Genomic DNA, 27,115 nt, shown 5'->3' on the forward strand with positions numbered 1-27,115 from the left:
TTTGAAGATCTTCCCTGTCCCTTAGTAAGCCTAAGTAAAATTGAGGACCTTACCTGATTTGAAAATATCCTCTGCCCCCAATAGGCTGAATGTGGTCACATGGAGCCTGTGGTGGGAGGAGTTTGCTGAAGGGTTTGAAAAAATCAAGCCCAACAGGAGAAGCTTGCTTAGGGGAGTCTTGCTTTTCAGGAAGGCACATACCTTGTTACTTTGTAATTAGGCAGTGGGTAGGAGATCATTAACAGCTTTGGAAAGTGGAACCTCAGCTAAATGATGAGGTCTGAAGCCAGATTGCTGAGGGCTTAGAGAGAGGGAGAGAAGAAAGTGGAGCCAAGCAGTGTGAACAAGTTTCTCAAGGATTTTCATTATGGAATGATGGCCAGAAGGAAGGTAGGATCAAGGGTGGGCATTTTGAAGATGGGGGACCCATGGGTGTGTTTATATGCAGTAGAGAAGGAACCAGCTCATAAGGAGAGATTCAAGAGAAAAAAGGGATAACAAGGATGCTGAGGAGTATCTACTGATAACAGTGGAAGGGGCAGGATCAAGGGCGCCAAAAGCGGTTTTGAGTGTTACAAGGAGAATGAACTCTTCACCTGAGGCCAATATGAGGAGGGGAAAGCAGGGAGAGAGGAGAAGGTGAAGAACAAAGGGAATCAGTGTGATTGACTTCAAATACTTGGGTAAAATTTAAAGTGAGAGTCTCAGCTGTGCGGAGGTATGCAGTGGTACAATTAAAAAGCAATGGTAAGGTTTGGAATCTGTCATTATGAGTGAGAAAGATTGGGGGGGGGAGTAAAAAGGTTACCTTGCTGCTGTAAGCATTCAGTTGAGATTAAAAAGCGTAAATTTGCAATGGACATAGTGAATATGGCTATGTGGATTCTTCCAGATTCTTCAGAAGCACACAAGCAGGAACAACAGAGGTGGACGGAACAAGCTCAGTTTATGTTTGGCAAGAAGCAGGACAAGGGGGGAGCAGAATTAAAAGTAATGATAATCGCTAGACTTTGTGTAGTACTTTGAAGTTTGTAAAGCACTTTACCAAAACAATCTCATTTTAACCTCACAACTACCTTGAAAGGTAGGTACTTTATATGCAATTGACATAAGAGGAAACTGAGGCAAAAGGTTAGCAGCCTTGTCTACAGCTTTGCTGCTAGTGACTGAAGTCACATGTGAACCCAGGTCCACTGTTCTATCCACTGACCCATATGCCTGCCTGGCAGGGGATAGTATAGAACAGAGGATAGTGCAGTCTTGAACCAGATCACTAAGGGACCAAGGTTGAGAAGGGTGAGATGAGAATGTAGGCAGAGAAGGGTAATGGCATGAAGACCTATTTATTTGTAGATGGGTTGGACATCATGGTGAAAACAAAGGATAAAATTTGGAGGAGGAATTATGAGGAGAGATAGAATATTATAATTCATTAAAGGGATTTCAGAGATTTTGAATATGGAAAAAAGGACACTTTATTAGAGGCATGTTGAAGCAAGTTTCTGGGTAGCCTGAAGTGGAGAAGAGCAGGAAGGCGTGTGAGGTGGGAACTGGGAAGTGAAGGCGTTTGAAAGAACAGCTACATATGTTGGATTCCTTAATATGAAGGTAGAACCTGGGTACAGAAAGGTACTGTGAACTAGGAACTTAATTTATTGTATAAAGAGAGAGAGGTCCCGTGGCTAACATTGGGATCTGCATTGGATAATAAATTTGACTGGGAATGAGGGGGAGTCTAGAAGTGGATGTGGAGAGAAAGGGATATTACACTCCTTTCAACACCCTCACCCCTGCCACAGGACCTGTGAGCACAGGGGTAGGTAGGGTAAGGTGCAATGCAAAGGTCTTAGGAAGGAAGGCTAAGGAGACACTATGGGTACAGTATCACGGGCAGGAGTTACGTCCCAGCAAGTGTTGGAAGGTGGAAAAAGCATGAGAGGAAGAGATCTATTATAAAAAAAGGAAGTTTGTTCATTATAATTTGGAATCTCATAGACCGCTGCCGAAAAATAAAACAAACCTGTAGTCGATATTGTGGGAAGGAGGGGTGGGGAGGAAATGTCATGGTCAGGTGTACGGCATGATAGAGTGAAATGAGAGGGTCGTGTATGTTTGGGGGGGGTGCCGTTTTTCAGGAGTTGAGGCTTCTACTTTATTGTGATGGGGAGAAAGAGAGGGGAGAGAGGAAGAGAGGAAAGAGGGAGGAAGGAAGAAGAGGGAGACAGACTATCCTGTTCATTGTAAAATGAGCTTAGAGCCATTCTTAGCTCAGTGGAGGACAGGGGTTCTGTTGATGAAGGTCAGGTGATTCCACTATTAGCTCTCTCTACATCTTTTGAGATTACCTAGTGATGCTCAAGTTCACGGAAAAGAGGAGGAGACAGAAGGTGGAAGTATGTCGCAGGGTAACACGTATCCCTGTGAGTAAGAAAGTAAAAACACATTCCTGAGGTACCTTCAGGGCCATCCAGGCCTCAGGAACAGGGCCTTGTGGACGTTGTCCCTTTCAGGGCTCTGGGGCTTCTTGAAGCCTTGTCTTCTGGCAGGCAAGAGGAGGGGAAAGCTTAGGATCTCTTCTCCAAGTGATATGTTTCAAGTGTATTCAACATGGTTATGGAGTTTCACTGCTTGAGTCTTTCTCATTTGATCTATTCAATAGAATTACTTGTTTTTAACTACTCTTCTCACAACAATTTTGTGAGATAAATATATAACTAAGGGACACCACCATTTTAAACCTGCTGTTTCCTTTCTTTTCACCCCCATGTAAGGAATATTCTTCCATTTGACTTTAAAAGATTTTGACATGATTTTATGCACAAAACATCCCTAAAACTGGGGAAATCTTGTCATGATTAGCTATACAACATACATAGAGGCATATATGATCAAGTTAAATGCCCAAAGTCCATGAAAGAACCTAAAAGGAAAGGAGTAAGGATACACTTTTTTTTAAGGTTCCAGCCCTCTGAAGGTAAGACAAAATGAGGGGAGAAAAATCTTTTCTGACTGTGATATATTTCATTTTAACCAAACTCTTCCTTCTAATATATATTTTTTTCAAAAATTTTAGACTCAAAACCCAGAACACAAATAGAGAATAGAGAAAAGAAACAAAAACATATCACAAATTTAGATACTGGAACTTAAATACAAAGTTAGAAAGAAATAAAAGAATGTCATGTACATAGCAGAACATGAGAGGATTCAAAATATGTAACAATAAATTTTCATTTCAAGAACGCCTATATGATAAATAATACTCCATGTGTTGGGAATTATCCATCTTTGGTTCCTTGTGAGATGTTTTTTGTTCTTTTTTTTCCCTCCCGGGGCCACAGTAAAATGCATATTGTTTCTCTGTAGCTATAAATATATACATGCACATATACCTGTATACATACATACACAGACACACATTCCCAAACCTGTTCTACTCCGGATCTTTGTTTTTATGTATATGTATCTCTTATTTCCTATCCCTCCTGTCTCCTCCACTTTACTTTTACCACTGCCTTGCCCTCTTATGACTTGCCTACCACACTCCTGTATTTATTTCAGATTCTCTAATTCTAGACTTTGTTTAAAATTTTTTACCCTTATTTTCTCAACCACTGGTTAATTCCAAATAGTTTTGATTAGAGCCCAAGAGTGGGAACATAAATAAGGAAACTTTGAGCACTTTCCCTTGCTCTAGCAGTCTTTACTCCAATACACTAGAAAATAGTAGAATTTCAAATTTAACTCCAATCCTATGATTTCTACTAGGATATAAGATATGGATGAGGAGCTTAGGAAGGCCCATATGATTGACAGCAGGAGTTATCACAAGAATTTCAGAAACCCAGATTCTGTGCCATAAATGGCATTTTCTGGGAGAGAAATAACTCCTGGCAACTATTAAAGCCAGTTGTTTTCTCCCACACTAGTCCCAGTCTTTTAGTTCCAGCCTAGTTATTTCTACAGTATTACCTGCTGTGGAACCTTGGAGTCCTATCCCACTCACATGCCCAGTATCTGGGACTCCTTGCACAGGGTTCCACAATTTCATTCTGATTTCTTTTTCCAGTTCTGCTTGAGAATCGGATGCAAAAGCAGTGTTAATCGAGGTCTTGCTAGTGGTAGGGAAGGCTAGATTTCTAACAACTATAACAACTTAGAAGAGTAAATTGCTGTCCTGACCATATGTGAAGACAGGTATTATATCCCTGTAGCAGCAAGCACCCCAAGCATCCCCAGGGTTTGCTGCCAATACAGGTTCTTGGATCTGCTTTGATAAAGGAAAGCAACTCAAAATGGGTTAACAAGCTTACTTTAATCAGTCAAACATATGTATCGTTTACCTAGTTCAGGGGGAAAAGGTCAGCACCCCAAACTTCAGAGTATACAGACAGAATTATCAAGACAGAGAAACAAATCAAGTAGACAGTTTCCAAACTGTCCAACCATTACATCCATACCAAACAACATCTGGGTTTCAAAGCCGGGCGGCTCTGGACAACAGCTTCCCAGAGTTTCATCTGATCAAATCACGCAACACTTCTCAAAGTGAGCCCCAAAACAAAGCTACACATCAGGGCTTATTTAGCCTTCTCCTGGCTCAGAGAATGTAACAACCTTATTGACTCACTGGCCAATCAAGAAGTATCTACTGAAAAACAAGCCTCCCACAACAGGCTCCAGGTGCACTTTAGCCTAGGGGCAGGGAAGATCTTACAGATTTACATTCCCATTACAGTTCCAAAGAACCAGGAGAGAAAAAGCAAGTGAAACCTGAAAATAATAGGTACAAAATTTAATGTTTATGTATCTATCCAGACCTGTGATTTCTATAATTATGAGAAGTTTTCTGGTGGAGAAACATCTTGTGCTTATATGGAAGGCAACTGCTCTATAGAGAACTAGAGAGCTTTCCAAGACATGGAGAGGCTGAGGGACTTGTACAAAGTCATGCAAGTAGCATGTGTTAGAGGCAGGATTTGAATCAGGCCAGCTTTCTCTCCAACACTCTCTAGGCAACTTTCTTTTAATTGTCTAGCTATAGACATAAGGATCTATTTACATGTAAGGGACAGAAGATTATCTCACTGGAGGACACAGGGATAGGAAAGGATAAAATCTTAGTTCATGTCAAAATATGACACAATCCTGGTTTAAAAAAAGCCTTTATATGAAATCTGAAGATATTTTGGCTTTCAGAAACCTAGTGAAGGGGTAGAACATGTAAGAATTTGGAATTCAGTGATCATTCTATCTTTTGTTCACAATTAGGAAGGAATTCTTCTAGGAGAAATATTTTAAAATACATGTTTTAAGAACAACTGTGAGCGACTAAGTCATTTTAACTATTACAAAAAATTAAAATTTACTACAAAAGACAAAGGTAGGAAGATACTATCTGCAACCAGCAAAAACAACAAAAAATAACTGATAGATGAATAGAATGGTTTTATGCATGTGTGCACACACATGTGTGTGTATGTGGGTGTCTAATGGTAGCCATATCTAAGGTGGGGTAGAGAAAGAAAAAAGAAATTTTATGATAACTTTATTGTATACTTAAAAGGAATGTTAAGTTGTACATAGTTGCAGTTTAATATACAATCTTTTTTATTACACTGTTGTGGAAATGCTTATTTTATTCCATAAGTTTTAAAAATATATAAAATTATAGAATATAATCATTGGGCTTGGGATTAGTAAATTCAACTTGGAGTCAGAAGGGCAAGAATTTGAATCCTACCTCATACATTTACTAAATAGATAAGACTAGACAATTCACTTAAATTTTCTGAGTCTCACTTCATCTGTAAAATGAGGGTAAAAATAAAACCCATTTCATAGCATTGGTGTGAGGACCAAATGAAATAACATGTTAATGAGCATATTTAAATAACATGTTAAGCATAAAATGTTATTTGAATATTAGGTATTATTTCACCCAACATACTCCCCTCCCCTATTTTAGTGCTAAAGAAATTGTTGCAGATAGGTAAAGTGTTCCCAGGCTTAGAGCTATTTAGTGTCAAAACATAATTCATATTTTCTGACTTCCTGTCACACATGTTCAATATTCTTAGTCCACAAAAGCCATGTTATATATGGGCAAAGTTCTGGATTGGAATCAGGAGAAAACTCCGTTCAAATCTCATCTTTGGGTGACCATGGGAGAATCATTCAAAAGATATATGTGTAGAATTTTGCAAATCCTAATGAGCTATAAAATATCTATTAAAATCGTTGCATAGGACCACACAATTTTAGAATTGGAAGGAAACTCAGCAGCCTCAATTTCAATTGATTGTCGTGATTTGGACTTAAGGACCTTCACCATCTTGGTTATCTTTCTTTGGATGCTCTCAAAATGATCAATGTCCTCAGGCTATAGCACCTATAAATCAATTCAGTACCAAAGATTTGACCTTACCATGACAGACACATCACCTCCTCATTCCAAGAGTAGACTTTTCAAAGAGGATTTGTCATTTATCAGGATCCTTCCTTGCTTCCTCTTCCTCCCTCGCCTGACACCCTTCCCCCTTCACTATCACATCAAACTTCTGGCTTACGTTTAGCTTGCAGTCCAATAAGATTCTCAGAACTTTTTCATGCGAATGGCTGTTTAAGCATGTCTCACCCATCCTTTACTTAAGGCTGTTGTTGTTATTTTTTAATATATATAAAATGTAAAGCATTATACTTCTTCCTAGATGATGTCATATTATTAGATTTAGACCACTGCTCTAACCCATAAAGATTTTTTTTAATTTTCCCTCTCATCCTGTATGTTAACCATATCTACCTGCTTTGTGTCATTTGCAGGTCTATCCAGCTATATATGCAAATATATACATACATATATATATAATTATAAAAATGTATATATATGTAGCTTTGCCTTATTTATAAACATATTATTGAATATGGTGATATATATTACATACACATATCTACATAATTCCCCTGACTTAGTAATTTAGTATCCTAAATTATTTAGATTTACAAAGTTACTTAATTTAGCAAAAGGACCTAAGGTTTTTCTGGCTCATCTGGAAGTAGTGTCTTTCATCATAGACTTACAATTTGTTGAAGAATTAACAATGAGTCTCTCCCATAGGACGGTAGAAAGACATATGGTAGGTGTGAGAATATTTTATCACATCATAAATAAGTACATAAAATTGGCATAAAAGATGTCCTCAAATGAAATATTATTAAATCAATTTATAAATCATAAGAGGACACTTTGTTTTGCAAAACTTAAAATGTATGTGAATGCTATCCATCATCATCATCATTATTCACAAAAAAATATCTTTGAAAAAAGACAGGTTGGTCATAGCAAAGTGAAAGAAAGCTAACGGGTAGCCCATTTGTCTGACTGGAATTCCATAGAAAATAAATATTGCCAGCATTTGAGTGAATTCCTTATTGCAAAGATATGAGAGTATATGAACAAGATTAGGACAGGTTGGGCACAGTGGCAAGACTATCTACGTAGATTAGATCACAGAATCACTTGAGGCTCTTTGTGTTTTTCCAGTCTTCACTTGCGTCTTCCTTTGATGCCTCAGCATGGTATGCAGCAGATTTTAGAATCACAAAGTGCTATGAGCTCTGGTAGATATGGCCAAGCTGGAAGGGCTCCAAGTGGGGGTGCAGCTGTGGACTATGTGCACATCCACGGGCTAAGGCCCTGCACAAGTGTGGGTGGCTCCTCTCCACAAGGGCAATAATCCATTTATTTGTTGTTTTTCTCTTTTCTTCGTAATGATGACTAATGGAGACCAGGAAAGTGTTGCAGTTTTGAAGTGTCTATCAGTGAAGAGTAAACACAGTGATGAAATTTCAAATCCTTGGCTTCATTTTTTCCCCCAAATAGGAAAACATCAAGTAAATCTTTTGAATTCAAAGGATATTCTATGCTGGGCTATATGAACCTGTGAGATCATCAAATTGAAGTATTTAATAACTGTTTTAATGAAAATCTTGGTCTTAATTTAAGTGTAAAAAGCAAACTTCAGAGGCAAAGTGCTGATGCAGAAATACTGGAGGCAGAGTCAAGAGACTTGTTTTCATATGATCATAGATTTAGAAACTTCTAGATGGTCCAGTGGATAAAATGTTAGATCTGAAAGCAGGCGCTAAGTTCAAATCTCAGCAAAGACACTTACTAGATATGCGACACTTTGAACAAGTCAATTAATTTTTGTCTGACTCAATTTCATCATTTACAAAATGGTCATAATGATAGCACCTATCTACCAGGGTGCTTATGGAGAAAAAAGAAGATGATGTGTTTAAAGTATTAAATAATGCTAGATATACTATTATATGGGACAGCTAGGTGGCACAGTGGATAGACCTCCAGGCCTGGAATCAGGAAAATATCTTCCTGAGTTCAAATCTGACCTCAGACACTTCCTAGCTGTGTGACCCTGGGCAAGTCACTTCACTTTGCCTCAGTTTTCCTCATCTGTAAAATGACCTGGAGAAAGAAATCACAAATCATTCCAATATCTTTGCCAAGAAAACCCCAAAGGGGTGATGAAGAGTCAGACAAAACTAAAATGACTCAAACATAATAACATACTATCATAATTAGACCTACAAGGGACCTTTGAGGACAAGTCAAACTCTTATTTTATGGATTAGAGTTTAACTGACTTGCCTAAGGTCAAACATACAGTAAACAAAAGAGCTGGGATTCCAACCAAGGTTCTCTGACTCCAAATACAGTCTCTTTTCCACCTAAACCTTCTGCCTCCCAGTTCCCCAGTTAAGTACCTATATAATCTTGGGAAACTAATGCCAATTCTTTGGGCCTTAGTTGCCTCAAGTAAACCCAGAGAATAATACTGTGTCATCTGAAGCACCCCTCTTGTCTCTACATTTTTATGGATATTACAACAGAAATCTGGTTTCTGCTTTGGTATTAAATGAATACATTAAATTACACTCATAATTAAATTGTTTTTTCAGATTTTACTTAGCCCTTGCAGTCCATCTCTATTCATGTTTTCTTTTGGTTAAAATAAGTTTTGGGGGGCGTCCAGGTAGCAAAGCGAGTAAGAGCACAGGCCCCAGTGTCAGGATGACCTGGATCAAATCTGGGCTCAGATACTTAGCACCACACCCAGAAATAACTGGCCATGTAACCTTGAGCAAGTTACTTAACCCCTATTGCTTTAATAAAAAATAAAATAAAATAAGTTTTTCAACTTTTTGTAATTTACCACGTATCTGTAGATGTATCCTATGTCCCCTTATGCATATAATCCCTTGCCCTCTAGACCAACTACCACCTATCCACCATTTCTACTCCTAACTATGGTGTGTGTGATATGTATGTGTGTATACATACATATAAAAATATATACACATATGTCCAATTAGTCAGATATATACACAATCATCATACACAATTATTCTTTCTCCTTTTTTACCATTATTATCATAACTCATCACTCAGAAATTGGGAAAAGAGAGTAGGGACAAGTGAAACACAACAGAATCATCAGCACAACTCACCAAAGGGTTCTGGTGAAGCATTTGGAAAATAGTGATTTAAAAACCAAACAACAAAAACCTGAAACATTTTAACCTTTAGGGTGTATGTATTCCACAGTTATAAAGAAGATTTTGGTGATAAAGGTGAGCTGGCCCAGCTAATATCTATTTTGAATTTCAGCAAGTTGAATGAAGGTGTCCACTGGCCCATTTTATTTGGAATAATCAAAAATGTAGCTAAAGGGATTTACATGGGAGAATGTCAAACACACTGACCATCCTTTAAAGAAATATTGTTGCATACTAAAAAAAAATCTGGGAAAACTCTAGAGAACTGTTCATTTTATTGACAAAACAACTCAAGTTGGTGAATTTCTGTCGTTTCCCCTTTTTCCTCTCATAAATACAATTTAGAATATGGGATTTTAAGGGATCTCAAAAGGACTATGGCTGCTGTAAGGAAGAGCCATCCTGTTTATCAGTCAAAAAAACTGTTGCGGGTGGGGCCGGGGAGGGTAAAGTTCTTTTTTCCTAACAGTTCAATTTACTTATTTTTTCATGTTTTCAGTGATTTATTTGGAGCACGTATGGAAAGAACAATTTTACAGGTAATATTTTGAAGATTTCATGAAAATATATTTTGCTAAAAACAAGGCAAATACTTTTTACACTCTTATAGGAATCTGAGGGAATCATACATTAAGTCATTTACTTATGTAATCAATTTGAGTTTATTAAATTTAGAGAAAAAATAGGCCTTTCAAAATAAAACTTATAATTATAACTTCCTCTTTTTTTCATTAATTCTGTTTTTCTTTCCTCCTTGATCCTTTCTTCCCTTTTTTCTTACTTTTTTTACCCTATTTCTCACCCTTTTCCTGCCTTCTTTTCTTTTTGTCATTCTTTCTTTCTCTCTTTCTTCCTTTGCGCCCCCCCTTTCGTTCCCTCCTAAATTATAGCATCAGAAATGTATATGTTCTTGTATTTCTGCTTCATCATTTAAAATTGATGAGATGGTCTGCAATTCAGTCATGCATGTTTGAAATGTACTCCAATAGAGCTATGTGAAGATGAAAATGTTAACCAGAGCCTATTTCAGAGCATAGTGTATTTGTGAATCAATCCATACTTGTTGGTTAAGTAAAATGTTTTCTGAAAAAAGTCTAATTGGAGAATATTTGTCATTATAATTCATAGGTTGTCTTCATACATAGCCATCAGTAAAAATGCAGTTTTGTTACATTTTTTATTTGATTAAAAAGTACTTACCATGGCAACTTCAGCATTAGATAACCAACCATAACAGCCCAAAATATATCAAAGCTTATAAAGAAATACACTCACCAGTACAGAAAGCGTACATCTACAAGTTTTTACTGTTTTAGAAAAAAATTAGCATATATTTCCCCAATTTAAAACATTTATACAACTTTTAAAAATATTACCTCATTTTATTTCAAAAATGCTTTTTTTATTAACAGACAAGAGAAGAAAGGTTACAAATTGGGAAAAGAAGGCCAGCGAAGGGACAACTGGATGGTGTGTTATGTTTCAATGCACTTTGGTGCCACCATTTTGTTGTCCCTTTAGGAATGCAGCCAACAATGGTCTATGCTGCTTCTTCAAATATGAACCTGCCAGTTAATACTCCTATGGGATATGAAGAGTTGCTCCCTGTGAATGATGTGGTGATATCATAACATCTATAGACAGCTATGAATCGACAAAACCCATCTTTACTTTGTGGAATCCTTTCCTAACCATCACAAGTCTTGGGGAGAAATTAAATCTAGCATTCATCATGACATTTCCTTTTTTCTTCTATTTTTACATCACTGTGTTAATTAGAATCCTTAGTTGATGTTGTTGTTTTTACATACTTTAAAAGCAACATCAATGTAAATATAATGCTATGAGAAAAAACAGCTCACTTCTGAAAAAAAAATAATAAAAAAGACAGGCTTTGTTTTTATTCTCTCAAGGGAAAAAACCGAGTTGTGGTTTGTCTGTTTGTTTTTAAGAGGTCATTGGGATGTACATTTGCCTTTCCCACTTGTTGTGGTGTGAAGAAACTAAAGATTCTACTTGGCAGGCACAAGGTAAGAAAGCAGAAGGGCACAGCACCTCTTCTGAAGTGGCTTTGGGAAGCCAAATGATAGTCGCATGCAACTTTCTAATCATCTTTGCCCGATTATTATGGAAGTGTCTCCATAACATCACACTTACAATTTTCTTCTCATATGTTTTATACATCACAATGAAAATACAGTCAGTAATAATTCATGTTATCTTTCAATAAGAGTTGTATAACTTTACAGCTGTATCATGGAGATGGTCTAGATAAGCAAATTTACTGAATGTGCTAGTACAACAATATGCTTTCTCCCTCCCGATAATTTTTTTTAGAAATGATATTTACTGTGTCATTATATCTTCTGTTCCAAGAAATGTCAAAGTAACGAAACATTGTGAACAAAAGAATAAGAGAACAAATAATGCAAACAAATGTATGACTAGAAACAAATCGACATTTAGAAAGGGAAGTGGAGATTTACATGAATAAGATCGAACTTCTTTTTTCAGCATATGAGAAGCCTGCTTGTAGAATTCAGTTACAGGTTAAGATGATGGAAGGAATACTTTAGGAATAAAAAATAGGAATGAACTTTAGGAAAAGTCAATCAACATACCCACTTTGTATGCTTGGGGAAAATAATTGTGGCCATATTTCTTTAAACTATAGATGGAGACAGAGAATGAGTTTGCAGAGAACTAAGGAGCATATGAATCAAGCAATCAATGTGGGGTAAAAATCATATATTCCACATGTATTTAGTATCAGGCAGTAATTACAGGCTGCCATCCCTAAACTGAGATAATGAATTACTAGAAAGAAAAACACCATCATATATCGAGAACCCATTTCTGCACATTTTGACTACTCTTACTTTATATCCAACACTGGTTTTAATGCAACTGAATAAACAAAGAAAAACAGAAACCTATATTCTAAAACAGTCTCATTCCCAGTCTATTAATGCGTAACACTGACCATCTTACAGGGAGAACCGACAGGGTTATTTATTTTGGGTTACTTGGCTATCTATCACTCACAACTAGGTGCTTACAGTAGTCAAGTACCTTTTATCTTTCTATTTTTCATAAATAAAGGTTAACTAAAAGGAGTATAGGAAAATAAAAGTCAATTAAAGCAAAGCATTATAGTTCAACTTTGAATTTTGTCCTTGAACAAAACTCCTGAATTTCATTTCAAAAGAGGAGTGGGGTAACAGGTCCGTAACAATTCTCCCATTTAAAATCCATATGCATTATACAGGTTAAACTTCAGGTGTAGAGGAGCACATCAGAACGATCAGAAACTACCAACAATGAAATTGGTTACAATATCTAATTCACTGTTACATAAAATGCATTTATGAGAGCTAAGGAATACATGTCATTGAAAGAGGCCTCCTAGAGCAATCACTGAGACTGAAATGTATGCAGTATAAGAGGTCTGCAAATCCATTGCATTTACTTTGAGTGCAAGAGCTTATTTTATTTTATTTTTATTTTTTGTCCATTGAGAGCCCCTGGCTTAGCAAGAAAGTCAAACTATCATAGTATTAAATTAAATCATAACTTCCAATCAAAAGAAATATTCTTTCTGGTTTTCGTTAACTCTATTTTGCATGGTGAGCTCGCTTTTCAGGGCAGTCTCAGCACAGTCTTCCTTTTCTGCCCTCTTGGTCTCATTTTTTTTGTACAAGCTTTTCTGTTGATAAATCCGCACTGCAATGGCAGTGATGCAAAGCAAGATAAATATCACAACTGCTATCACACCTAGTGGGGGAAAATAAAAAGAATATTTGGAGTCAGTCTCCAAACAACAAGTCTGATTCCACAAGAGGTGATTGAATAGAACGTACTCTGAGATTTCATTGGCCAGGAAGACATAAAATCCCCAAGTTTCTACAAAGGTCAATAATCTGTTTTTGAAAGTTTTGGAATTCGATATATTTCTAACATCATAACACAAGTAGTATCATAAATTTCATATTGCTTCTGGGCCCCATCAAATTCTATGTCATATTCTTATTTTATAGCTTTAATCTAAACTCGTAAGAATCCATTTGAATGTATTTAGATTTCCTCATAGGCCCTCATGTCCACATCACTGGGTGAATATTATATTGGAATGTTTAAATGATTAAAAAATACATATTTGGAATGCTTAATATTATAATAAATACTTTTTATGAGATTAGAATTAGCATGAAGTTAAATGAAATTACTTTGAAATATATTGATGATGACAGACTGGTGAATATGTGTACTGTGGTAATACTGAAAAAAAGATAAATACTAATATAAAAAGGATTACAGGTATTTCTCTTCATTAAAAAAGTTATCTATAGAGAAGAAGATGCTGAGATTATCTAGCTAGGCAATATCTTAAATCTTTTGAAATTGTTCTCTTAGCAAAGAAAGAAGAAATAGAAACATTGCTAAGATTTTGCACGAGTCACTGCCCCATATGATTGCACATAATGAATGATAGGGCAAGCTTAGAAATCAATCAACTGTCTCTAGTGAGATGAAAATTAATATACATACACTTACATATATATGTAGATATATACACACATATGTACATGTGTGTGTACATGCACGCATATATTCATATAGGAAGTTGGAACTGAGATTTCTGGATTCTGAAAATTTTTGCAAAGTCATAGTGATTATTGGTAACCCACAGTATTCATCAAATTCTTGATTAATCCAATTTGAATTTAGGATTTGCTGAGTCATCACTGTGCTTTTCTCATTATGATAAGGTGTGGTTAACTTCTGTTAATGTGCTAGTGATAGGGAAATTTGGCATTTGTAATATATAGTTCTATTAAATGTCAATAATTACTTTTAGATTTAAAAGAATTCTACTTTATTGTTTTTTTAAGGAAATTACCTGAAAGAACAGCCTTCTTTAAAAAAAACATAAATTTTTAGTACATATGTTGTCTCATTTTGATGTTCTGAACACATTTTAAAGTGATGGATGTATCTCTAGTTAGTAGATTCTTATTTTGATATATCATTAATTCAAATTTAAATATCAAGTACTAGAAATTATTGACTGAAATAGGTGGAAATGTATGAGTTGTAACAAGTATGGTTTGAGTGGCAATATCAATATTGTCCTGTTCAGTCCATTTAGAAAGGAATATTTGTCCTGGAGTCTGAGGAATTTAAAAAATAAACAAAAGCAAAAAAAAAAAACACTATTTCGATATAATTGGCTTCCTTTATAACCTATGTATTTTTACTTTATTCATTTAAAATCATCATTCTGAGGAATGGATCCACAGGCATTACCTGACTGTCAAAGGGGTCCATGAAACAAAGAATTAAGAGCCCTTGATTTAGTCAAGTCCTTTGAATATTCCAAGGAAGCTTATAGTTTAGGTGTAGTTATGAAGTAGAATAGGCGAATGGAAAGTGATTAATTTGGATTTAGGAGACCTTTGAATCGACTCTCAAAAACTTATTTACTGTGTGACTCTGGGCAAGTCATTTAATGTTTCTTTTTCTGTTAAATGTAGAAAGAAACACATGTATCATCTACCTCAGTGGGATATTCTGGGGGGGGGGGGTGGAACGAAAACATCATTATCACAAGGAGATCAATAAATAAGTACAATTAAGGATCCAGTCTTCTTCACTGATTTATTGTTAGGAAGGTACTAGCAATTATTCTGTTTATGCAAACTTTTGATTTCATTTTGAATCTTGGCAGTGGCTCATTTTCAGATTCCTAGAGCCCTAGCAAAAACATCTATTACAATCCTACTGACTTTGAAATAGATTTGGCTTGAGAATATTTTGCAGAAATAGGAAATTCAAGTTAATTATTTTTAAATGATTTCAACAGCAGTTAATGCTAATTGACTAAAGGAACTAAAACTATAAAATCTCTTACAAAGTGCATTGTATATTTACTTTGTCTTAGATTAAACCATACAACAAAATGCCAGGTTAATTCAGCCATCTCTGACTTCCCCTCACAGGTGCCTTTCTCCACTGGAGGCTATTTTCCCATTAAAAGAAAATGTAGAGAGAATCTGGGCCATGTGTATAAACAATGTCTCTTTAAATCAGCTCTTGAATAAGAGTGAGATGTGTTTTCTTAATTGCATGCTATCATTTTAAAATAAATGATATTCTTAACTAAATAAAATCATTGTAAATGGAGAATCTTCTGAGACATTTAATGAACTCTGAAAGGCATTAAAACCTGAAACTAAGCTTATTTCTCACATTAAGAATTCTAGAATCTCAAGAATTTTATAAAACAAAGTACAGTTAGAGTCATAAAGCACTCTTTATTGTAAACTTTACTGAACATTTAAATGATGTTCACTTATGTCAAGCTTGTAAGTCTTATAAGCTAATTTCCCAAGGACTAAAACATCTCTTCTGATTCATTTATAACCAACTGAGTTGCTAACTAGAGGTAAAGGATTGTATTTTGGCATATTTGTCATGAAGAAGAGGAAATAGTGCAGGGTTTGAAGTCAAAGTACTTGGGTTTAAATCCTACACTAATATTTATTATCCACAGGATCTTGTGCTTTTGAAGTCTGTTTCTTAATTTGTGAAATGAAGTGGTTATACTAGATGACCTCTAAAGTACCTTCCTGCTCTAATTCTATGATTTTTTTTTTATTTGAAACTAGCATTTTCATTTTCCGATTGCATAACACAACTGAGTATTTCACTACATATTGATGTGATAGTTAATAGGAGATGAGCAAAGAACATGTTATTATAGGGTCAAAGACAGAAAGGATCTCAGAAGCCATCCTACTTCAACTCATTTTGCAGATAAGGAAACTGAGGCACAGGAAGTCTAAGTGTACTATCTAAGGTCACACAAGTAGTAGGTTTCAGAGGAAGAATTTAGACCCAAGCTCTTTTTCACCAGAGCCAACACTCTTTCTACTGTACCACATGGCTTCCTTATTCAATACTATATACCTCCCCCCAGGAGATGTTCCTTCTGTCCATGAGGCATATTATGGAATTTTACAGAGGAACATTTCCATAGAAATCATACAAAAAGTAGAAATTGCACTGAGTCAGTGTGGAAAGGCGTCCATAGACTCAAGTATATTATGTCCTCCAAATATTAGAAATTAAATGAAAAAAGCAAAAGAATGAATTTGTCTTCAACAAAAACTTATTTAGTGCTGCTTCAGCTTTGGGTCAAACCTCAAACTGATCCTTATAAATTTTTAAACTTCAGCAGTGATTGCAATTTTCAAGGAATTTCAGAAGAAATTACTACATAGTCAATAGTAAGTGCCATCTCTCCAATTAGATAGAGGACAGTCAATTGGAATGAACTTTAACTTGAACAGTTCAGGAAAATAAATGTATATATGTAACATGTATACGTGTGTGTGTGTGTATATATACATGGGTGGCTGTATATATAATACATACCAATTAAAATTACCCTTGCCCTCAAAAAACTTAAAATAGAGATATACACCTATACCATAAGTTTCTTGAACTATGTATATACACATATGCGTGTATATGTGTGCGTGTGTGGGGGGGTATGTATACACACCCACACCCACACACTACACTCCATAAGTTTCTTGGGGGGGAAGAATATTTTTAATTTATTTGGAATCTATTCTGTGCAGTTCACAAGAAAGCCTATATTACTGCTCTCTATTTTCAGTCTATCTCAAACCTCACAGCTAATTTTTTTTTTTTGGCTTTCCAAAAAGAATTCTCAAATATTACTCATTCTTACACTTGAAAGCTGGTTCTAATTTTTCCTTTCTACTTTGAACTTTATAAATTATTTGAAAGATTCAATTGTATCTATTCATTGCTCTGTGAGATGTAGAATGGTCTTTTATTGGTTCCTTTATTTAGAGCTAGAAAGGACATTTTAAGATCATCTAGTCCAAACTCCTCATTTAACCAAGGCATATGAGAGGTCAGTGACCTTGCCAAGGAAATAATATATATGTCGTTGCAGTTTTCTGAAGACTTGACTATTTCATAAAGGGCTACCCAATACACTTGAATTGACTGCATTTAAACAAAATAAGTAATAGATCAAGCAAGCCTCAGTCCTTTGACTCTAAACCCACTCATCTTTCCACTTTTTATTAGACTTTTTGACCTCTTTTAACTTTATGCTTGGTCATTGACTTTTCTGTAAAATCATTATCTGTGCCTTTTAAACAAAGAAAAAGACTCCTAATTAAGAAATACTGAGAATCATTTATATACCACAATGTCAAATTTTGATTCTAAAAAAAAAAAATTAATCGGTTTCTTTAAAAATTTACCTTTTCTGTCCATTGGTTCAGAACAATAATAGTGTATTTCATTGTAGAAATTAGGAGATGCCAGTTATATATTCTTAACCCATTGTTGACTCTTATTTTATTATATTCATAAAATGGGAACACTACTTGTCTTAAGAAAAATGCACAGGCCATCGATGTTTGCAGAATTCTCTCTTTTCTTTGGAGAGAGGCTGTGTTCAGACAAGTGAGGCATGCTCAGGTGGCACAGGCCAAAGAACCATAACACACATTTTCAGGCTCCAGAATACCATGCTGCCTCTCCAGCAAGAGAATGTAAACATGGGCTGTTTTGACTCACTTTTTGATATGATAATTAGACCTCAGAGAGTACATTATTCCTATTGCCAGGAAGAAAAAAAAATTAAAAAGGATCTTATTGCTTTCTCAATTTGAAATCAAAGCAAAAGATGCTTTCCTTGGGGAAAGCCTCTAAACACATGCAAATTCCCATTTTCTTAAGCATTAAGGCAACACAAAATGTGTGCTTTAAATAGCAATTTTATCACAGATTCTATTACTCTTAATATAACCCACTTGTAAAAGCAGCCGTGTGTCCAGGAAGTCATAGGAATGCTTTTTCTTTAAGCATATGCTGTATGCCTAGGGGCACCTGTTGTCCATTACCATAGTGTGATGCTTGCATTAGACGGCTCTGCAACTATTCTTAAAATCTCATGCTTCAGTGCATTCTTCAGCTACTTAGGCCAACTATTTCTAGAGCAGTTGATATCAAGAAAATATTAGAAAAATTGTAAATAGGGAAACTAGTCTGTGGCTGATCCTTCCAAGGGCACAAAGGTTTTTAAAATAAAATTGCAATTCTTTGCATGTGTTTCTTACCAATAATCAAATAGCAATAATTAAATTAAAACAAAAGGTTTTAAGGAAACTACTTCCATAGTCCCTATTACCTCCAATTATTGCAGAGTCACTTCTGATTGCATTAGCTAAGGGCTCTCCCTCATCTATTGGTCCAGAATGATCTGTAGCAGAAGAAAGGACAGTGACAGAAACAAGCAGAAAGTAGGCTTCTTAAGTACTTTACACATGTTTGAAGAAAGAGCAGAACATCTGGATGCATCACAGAGCATGAATCTCTATGGTGGAGACATTTACAATTGTTCAGGGGAATACTTTCCAATGAATAAAAAACAAAGAACATGAAAAAGAAGAAAGCTGGAAAACAAAGCTAAACAGGCCAAATGGAACACATTTAGAAAATGGCCCCCAGGGTATCATCCAGTGTAAAGTAATGACAATGTGAGGAGTGCTGCACACTCAATGGGCAAGCTGTGAGGAAACAGAAATAAGGAGAGTAATAGGCTACCTGCAAACGAATGTGTGGTTTCACTCAGTGCTGACTCAGCTCCTGTTAAAGTGCCACAGTTGGATTCGGCTACATGCCCTTTAACAATGACTGGGGCGGAAGTGGAGTGGTGTAAAGCAGCCTTCAAAGGGGCAATATGGTTAAACTGCACAGAAGAGAGACATCCAGTGAACCCCTGAGAGTTGGCTTTCATTGTCTCCTGGTCAACATCACTATTTTCTGTTAATCAAAAGAAACAGAATACATAATTCCAGTGCAAGGCTAGAAAAGTAGGTTGAGGCCAATCCCCAAAACATGCAAAAAAGTAAAAATTTGTTATATGTTAGAAGAAATATCTGTTGAAAACTTCATTGTACCTTTATCTGCTTTTAATTGTATATATTTACATAAAATATATCTGCATACATTCAGGAATGAACCAATTTCTAATTTTTACCATGTTGGAAAGTATTCAGAAAAGACTAATTATAGTTCAACTAGAACATCATTAAAGTGACCAGGATTTCTTGTTAATACTCCAAAGTGTTTAAAATAAAAGTTTTTCATAAAGGAAGACCTTTTTTTCCCAATAAATGAATAAATTTGAAGTAAAAAGTCTTTAAAAAAATTTTTGTCTTTGAATTCTTAGCACCTAGTGCTGTGCCTTTGCATATCAGAAGAACTTAATATATGCTTCTGTAATTGAACTGAGTTGAATTAAATTGAATTGAAAAAGACAAGAAAACAGGATTAAAGAATAAGGAATATATTTCACTTCTAATAGAGAAATGTGAAATGACTTCACTGTCTTCATGTAAAGGAAAGGTAAGTATTTCAATGATGGCAACCAGCTGTTTTGTTTCTGTGGAAGATCAGTTGAGAGTAAATTTCAGAAATTAAAATTCAAGTTAGATAAATTAAAATGTCTGGATAGTAAGGTGTTTAATATCCCTTCCTTTCTCCCAGTGTCTTCAGTTTATATTAACTGTGACTATAACTGATGTATAGAAACTAAACACAGGGGGTGAATGGAGGTGTCGTGTCTTACAATCCCTTCTAATATCACCTCCCAAATTAGTTGGTATTGTTGTTGTTTGTTAAGAGGCACATTCTTAATGTATTTTCCAGTGGGAATTTCCATGCCCCTTTTCCCTTAGTCCATTTTTCACAAGATTTCTGTATTTTAAACAGGGTTATCACTTCTATTTCTAGTAATGCACTGTCTTCCATTTCCTCTCTTGAACAGACACTAATACTACATTCCTTTCCTTAATTGTTGCTATTACTTAGGTTTTAATATTACTGAGGCCAAAGGGGAAAAAAATTCAGTACTCTTATAGATTAATTAACTTTGCACAAAATAATTTCTTAAAATCTCTGTGATTAACTGTAATGGAAATGCAAATTTAAAGATCTTCCCTGCCCTTAGGCCCTTTGATAGGCTTAAGAGACTCTGAGAATCTTCCTTGATTTGAAAATATACTCTGCCCCCTAATAGGCTGAATGTGGTCACATGGAGCCTGTAGCAGGAGGCTTGGTTTTCAGGAATGCCCACACCTTGATGCTCTGTGATTGGGCAGTGGGTCAAGAGGGTGGTTTCATTCTCTGACCCAGGAGAAGGCTATATAATCCCTGATGTGAGGCTTTGCTTTGGGGCTCATTTTGCGAAGTGTTCTGTGATTTGATCAGATGAGACTCTGGGAAACCATTGTTGAGAGCCCCCGGCTTTGAAATGCCCAGATGTTGATTTGGTATGGATGTAATGGTTGGACAGTTTGGAAATCTGTCTACTTGATCTGTTTCTGTCTTGATAATTCTGTCTGTATACTCTGAAGTTCGGGGTGCTGACCTTTTTCCCCTGAACTAGGTAAACGATACATATTTGACTGATTAAAGTAAGCTTGTTAACCCATTTTGAATTGCTTTCCTTTAACAAAGCAGATCTAAGAACCTGTGTTGGCAGACCCTGGGGACGGGGGACGCTGGGGTGCTTGCTGATACATTAACCAAAAAGGGTGGTGGTGGTATATTGTTTATTTTAAACATTCTTACCACTGCAAAAGCAATGCAGTCTTTACTAGTATATTTTAGTTTCTCAGTATCAATATTGTTCTATGTCATTTGGGAAAATTTTCAGAATAAGAAAATAGTGTAGCTCAGAATGTTCCAGAAAAAGTTTATTTCCCCTAAATTATCAACCTGGGGTACCTAAATTTAGGGTAACAAGTAGAGAAGTGACTCATTTGCACTATCAAGGCAACAGACACATCAATTCTTCTTTCTCTCTTAAAAGACTAGTAGAGTGTTGTTTTCATAAAGTTTTAAATTATATATCTTTTCCCATATTTTAGATGCATAAAAAGTAATAAAGAATGTGTATGTGCACAAAAAGTTTGGGATATGTGATTATAAGCTGTTATGACTAAAATTCATATTTAGTGACTGAATGAGGGTCAAACGTCAAGTTAGGATAGGTCAAGTTCAACAAATTTTCAAGCAGATTATGCATTATGCCTTGGAAAATGAATTTCAGTTTACTGTAGTAGAGAAATACAGAACAAACATTAAACCGGTGAACATCTCATATGTACTAGCTCTGATAATAAAACAACACATATGCTAAGATACAAGGAGGGATGGTGCTACACCAATACATTCTCGTGGGGTTCTAATAAAAGCCTTCTGTAAACAAACCAGTATATTCATTCTAACAGACACTATGCATTCACAATCATCCTGGAATTTTATTTATAAAAAGAATATTCAATAAGTATTATCGCATACACAGCAATTAAGTGAGCAGCTTTTCCATTCTAGAAAATAAGTAATAGAAAATGATATTTATATCATCTTGAAGGCTTATACATTTCATTTTAATCCTCAAAACAACCTGATAAAAAAAATATTATAGGTTGCAGTGAAGAAGCTATGAAATATCATTATTCCCATTTTACAGATAAAGGAGCTGAGGTTTAGTAAGATTAAGTAATGTTTATCTTCATGAAATGAAGAGGTGTTGGAGAAAGGATTCCAACCCAATAAAGCCACAGGCTCTGAAAGCTCTGACAAAATTAAAAAGGCTTCAAGTCTACATCTGGAGCTGGGCTGTATACCTGTCATAGAAAGACAAGCCTACATAAATTTGCGATGTCTCATTGGGATATTGGTTAGGGATATTTTTTTTTGATGACAACTGTAACACCATCTGGTACATAATAGAGGATATGGTCTAAGTGGAAGGAGAGCTGACACCATCCTAATCACAGGTTCTCAAATTAGTGAATACTTAAATATCTTTAAGAATTCTAAACTTATTTTGCGATAACAGGCAAATGTAGTCAATGCATGAATTTTTCATAGAAGTCATTAATCGTTACTTCACTCAAAGGCTGTGCCTACAAAACTCAAGTCACCTTGAAGATTTGTCCAGACAATTCAATTGCACATTTGCTGCTCCCACAAAGTCACATATCCAGACAGAAGAAACAGAAACGTGATTCAGTAGAGGATGTTCTGGGCAGACTTTGCAGTTCTCTGATAATGAGTCAAAACTGAGTCTGAAGGTAAAGGACAGTTAGCCCAGGGCAGCTAGGTGGTGCAATGAGCAGAGCACTGACTCTGGAGTGAGGAAGACCTGAGTTCAAGTCTGGCCTCAGACACTTGGTACTTCCTAGCTGTATAACCCTGGGCAAGTCACTTAATCCTAATTACCTCACCAAGAAAAAACAAAGGATAATTACCTTTTTCTCTAATTATCACTCAGACCCTTTGCTACAGGTCTCTCATTAACTCCTGAATATAGACACACATCTTTGCCTCCTTGTTCTAAACTTGACAGTTAGAACAGACCTACTATTTTTTCTTTGTCTTTTTGGTCTGGGACAATAAAAGAAGTAAAGAAGCATGTATTAAGAATCTGCTATGTGCCAGGCAGGTACTGAAGGGTTTTGTGGATATTTTTTTCATTTGAGCTACACAACAACCCAGTGACACAGTTTGTCACTGTGATTTCTATTTTACAGTTGAGGACACTGAAGCAAACATACCTTAAGTTGCCTGTCCGCAGTTATACAGGCAGACAGTTTCTAAGATCAGATTTGAACTCAGATCTTCCTGACTCTAGGCACAGGGTTTTAACAACCCTAGCACCAAGCTGCACTATAATTTCATATGTGTAGAAAGAGTTGGTAAGAAAACTTCCTCTGTCAAAGTGGGTTAGCATATTTTCTGAAATTTATTGTCTTAGAGAATTTCCTGAGGAGGACTGAGAGTTTAGGAGATTTGGCCAAGGTTGTATAGCCAAAATGTGTCAGAGATAGGATCTGACATGATGTGCTTCTGACTCTTGGGCCAGGCTTCTGTCTATTATTCCATAGTATATCTCTTATATTACTATATTGATAAAAATATAGGTCTCACTCCTTTTCCCACTCCAGCCCACATAAAATCTTAAGATAATGTTATTTTTGCATTAAATGCATTGTTTTTTCCTTTTAAAGAGATTTTATTTTGCATATGTGGCCTATACTAGTGTCAGCCCATTTTCTGATCAGTATGGTATTCTTATATTTCACTGTCTTTTATTTTGTTGGCATATCATAAATTTATACTTATTAGTGACTAGATAAAATATTCTCTAGAAGAAATATTTTAAGCTAAAGATGTTTAAATATGTCAAAGAGAAAATTAACATCAAAATAAAGAGAAAGTACCAACTTATCCAGTTGTAATTTTCTATTTTGAGGGTTTTTTTTTTAAATTTGCTGTTATAAAAGCAAATAAATAGTATTTAGGGAGTAGCATGATACAATGGAAAGAATGCTGGTTCTGGAGTTAGAGGCTGGGTTCAAATTCTATCTCTGATACACATAACCTGGGTGTCAATTAGGTGAATAACTTTAACACCCTGTGTCTCGGTTTCCTATAAGGATTTTGAGATAGTTAGATAAAATAGTCTTTGTGGTCCCTTCTCGTTCTTGATCTTTGCGGCTACAAAATGACAGTCACAGAATTCTTGTGCTATTATAATTTGGCATAAGGAAATTAAATGTTTTCTTTTCTATTTTTAAGGTTTTTTTTAAAAATTCTGTCCTTCCCAAAGTACCTCTCATTGAACAACAATGGGTGGTATGCAGGAAGGAGACAGGAGAGGAGAAAAGAAGGGATAAGAGAGAGAAAAAGGAAAGAAGGAAGGAAGGAAGAAAAGGAGAAAGAAATAAAAGAAAGAAGGAAGGAAAAAATAAAGAAGACAATCTTCATTTTAAATATGCTTACTCCTACAAAACAAATTCTAAGACTGGTCATGCCTGCAAATGTATATTTCTCTCTGTTTCAGGTTTATTATTTCTCTGGCAGAATGTAAGTAGCACGTTTCATCTTAAGTCTTCCACACTTTAGTATTTTATTCCATTAATTAGTTTTATAAGCTTTCAAAGCAGTTTTCCTTTCTCACATTGTTGTCATTGTTTAAAATGCTCCTCTAGATCTGCTCCCTTTACTCTGAATCAGTTTATGGAGTTCTTCCTGAGTTTCTTCTGAAGTTATCTATTTCATTTTGCCATTTCTTATGAAAGAATATTGTTCCATTATGTCCATATGCCATAATCTGTTAAACCATTCCCTGATAGAAACTCCTCCCTTACTGCCTGGTTTCTACTTTGGGGCTACTACAAAAAGAGTTGCTATGATGATTTTTGTAGATAAAGGTCCTTTTCCTTTTAAAAAAAATTCTTTGAGGTATAGGTACAACAGTTGTAAAATTGGGTGAAAAGATATGGATGATTCAGAAACTTTGGGGGAATAATTCCGAATTGCTCTCCACAGAAGGTGGATGAACCAGTCTATGTTAGACTAAGAGAGCACAAATGTGGCTGTTTTCATGCAGTGCCCTCCAAAGTTTGTCACTGTCTTCTTGGACAGTCTGAAGGAATGTGTGGTGAAACCTCAGAGTTGCTTTAATTTACTTCGCTAGTTATTAGAGAATTAGCACTAATTAATGATTAACATTTTTAATAGATGTTTGGCAACAGCATGGATATCTTACTTCCAAATCTGCCTGTTCATATCCTTTAACCATTTATCCATTAAGGAATGGTTTTCAGTTTTGTCAACGTCTGTTTATGGATAAGGTTACCGATACCCAGCATGATGATTGGTCCAGGGGCATGGAAGTGGTAGAACAAGAGGAGTCCTAGTTTCCTAGCTTCTAGCCTTCCACTAAATGATAGCACCGTATCAAGAAACATCTCAGAAAACTGACTATTACAGGGTAAGGCCCAGGCCAATAACGACATATCAATGTAATGTAAAAGTTATACTTTTCTACTAAAGTTCTATATTTTAGTGAGTCACGTCAGATCAAAATTTGGTTTAATCTTCAAAATAGCATCATGAAACAAAATCACCATGTCTAGTCATATTTGTTAATAGTCATGTATTTACACTTAAACCAAATAATAATCCCTCTTCGACCTTATTAGTTTAACCTATATTAACTCTATATATAAAACTGTGATCTTTTCAGTTCACCTTCTTTAATATTTTGCAAATCATTATTTGTTCTGTAAGAGTAGTATACTTGGAGAATACTGCCATTCCACATTTCCCCTATTGGGAGAACATGAAATCATCGTTTTCATGCCTGGTAGAATGCCTATAAACATTTAACAATCTTATAAGCCTAGCCACCATCCTTTCCAGGCTTCTGTTTGGGTTATGGCACTCTGTTCACTGAGGCAGCCTCAGCTTTTGGGAACATATATAAGAAAAGAGAATTACAAACAATCAAAATATAAGCTGCACAGGTCAACACTATTCTTTTTACTGAAATTGCCCAGAATAAACTAGGTTACTAATAACTGCTGGCCCAGGAACAAGCAGTAAGCAGCAAAACAATGCTGTCATTCTCACTGTTATGGGTAAATGTCAATGGTGTTTATATTGTCTTTCTCTTCAAAAAAGAAAACTTCCAAAAATCAATTTTGTCCTTGGTGACAAGGATTAGAAAATAAGAAAAAAAAAAGGCATTCACATTATGATTCTAAAATGCTAATTAGATTTTTGAGTGATGTAATCAGGAGAATTTGGCAGGAATAAATAAGGGTTATGAAACTTTTAGAGTGGCTAGGAGGATAACAGACTGCAATCACAAAACCTCCATCAGCTACGTTACAGCAGGAAAAAACAGGACCTCTGCCACTTCCCAGGGCTTATTCATTAGGAGAAAGAAAACAGACAGCTGCTTCTCTTTTCCTCTTCCTTTCAAATGCTCTAACCTTAGCTTCAGAGGATGGTTTCTCGATTTGGAAAACGATTAATAAATAATCCATGGTCGTTATGCCTTCTTTGATCATGGCTCTTCTCTTTTGGAGGATAAGCAAAATACCATGTTTCATTATGTTTGATTGCCAAATGAGAGAGATAAGTGTGAAATTATTTTTAATGGAATACACTCGCTCATTTTACAGGAAGCACTTATCCATGATTACATGTGCACTCTGACAGAAGTATAGTTTCTACCTTGATTGTCACTCACTATATAATTAAATTGAAGACAAGGAATTTCTTTCAGAAAGATGTGTGTGTGTGAGTGACTGAGAAATATGACACTTTTGATCTGGGTTTTTTGAAGAAAAAGCTACTTACCTAAAATCTTGCCAAGCACAAGGGATTTGACTGCATTGAATTCTATACCAGAGGACAGGGTCACTTGCTCTCTCGCATTCTGGTTAACCTACAAAGTTGTTTTCCAAAAGACAACAATAACAGAACAGATGACAATTTGTTGATAGAAGGAAGTAAAGCCAAAGGAGACTGGGATACAAAAATAAATACTTGTTAATGTTACCGAAATAACTAGAGAAACAAATTCTAATGAGTGATTCATTGAGATAGAGAAAAGTGT

General features: G+C 35.6%; 1 protein-coding gene and 1 long non-coding RNA gene across 2 annotated transcripts in view; one reads left to right on the forward strand and one right to left on the reverse strand.

Moving 5' to 3' along the window:
* The first annotated feature begins 231 nt into the window (after window positions 1-231).
* LOC138161171 (uncharacterized) lies at window positions 232-11,095 on the forward strand. Its single transcript, XR_011168295.1, has 3 exons — window positions 232-390; window positions 10,079-10,118; window positions 10,992-11,095. It is a non-coding gene; the product is annotated as an uncharacterized lncRNA (long non-coding RNA).
* CNTNAP4 (contactin associated protein family member 4) overlaps window positions 10,864-27,115 on the reverse strand; it is a 598,489-nt gene continuing 582,237 nt past the window's right edge. The window contains exons 21-24 of the mRNA XM_069088042.1: window positions 26,857-26,944; window positions 19,234-19,452; window positions 18,818-18,889; window positions 10,864-13,353 (exon numbers count right to left, since the gene is read on the reverse strand). Of these exons, the coding sequence (XP_068944143.1) occupies window positions 13,160-13,353; window positions 18,818-18,889; window positions 19,234-19,452; window positions 26,857-26,944 (573 nt within the window). The 3' untranslated portion in view covers window positions 10,864-13,159. The remainder of the gene's footprint in view (window positions 13,354-18,817; window positions 18,890-19,233; window positions 19,453-26,856; window positions 26,945-27,115) is intronic.

Source organism: Petaurus breviceps, unplaced genomic scaffold (genome assembly GCF_028583685.1).
Source record: "Petaurus breviceps papuanus isolate PSGF00001 unplaced genomic scaffold, PetGlider_PUasm1.0 183, whole genome shotgun sequence".
Lineage (NCBI taxonomy): Eukaryota > Metazoa > Chordata > Mammalia > Diprotodontia > Petauridae > Petaurus > Petaurus breviceps.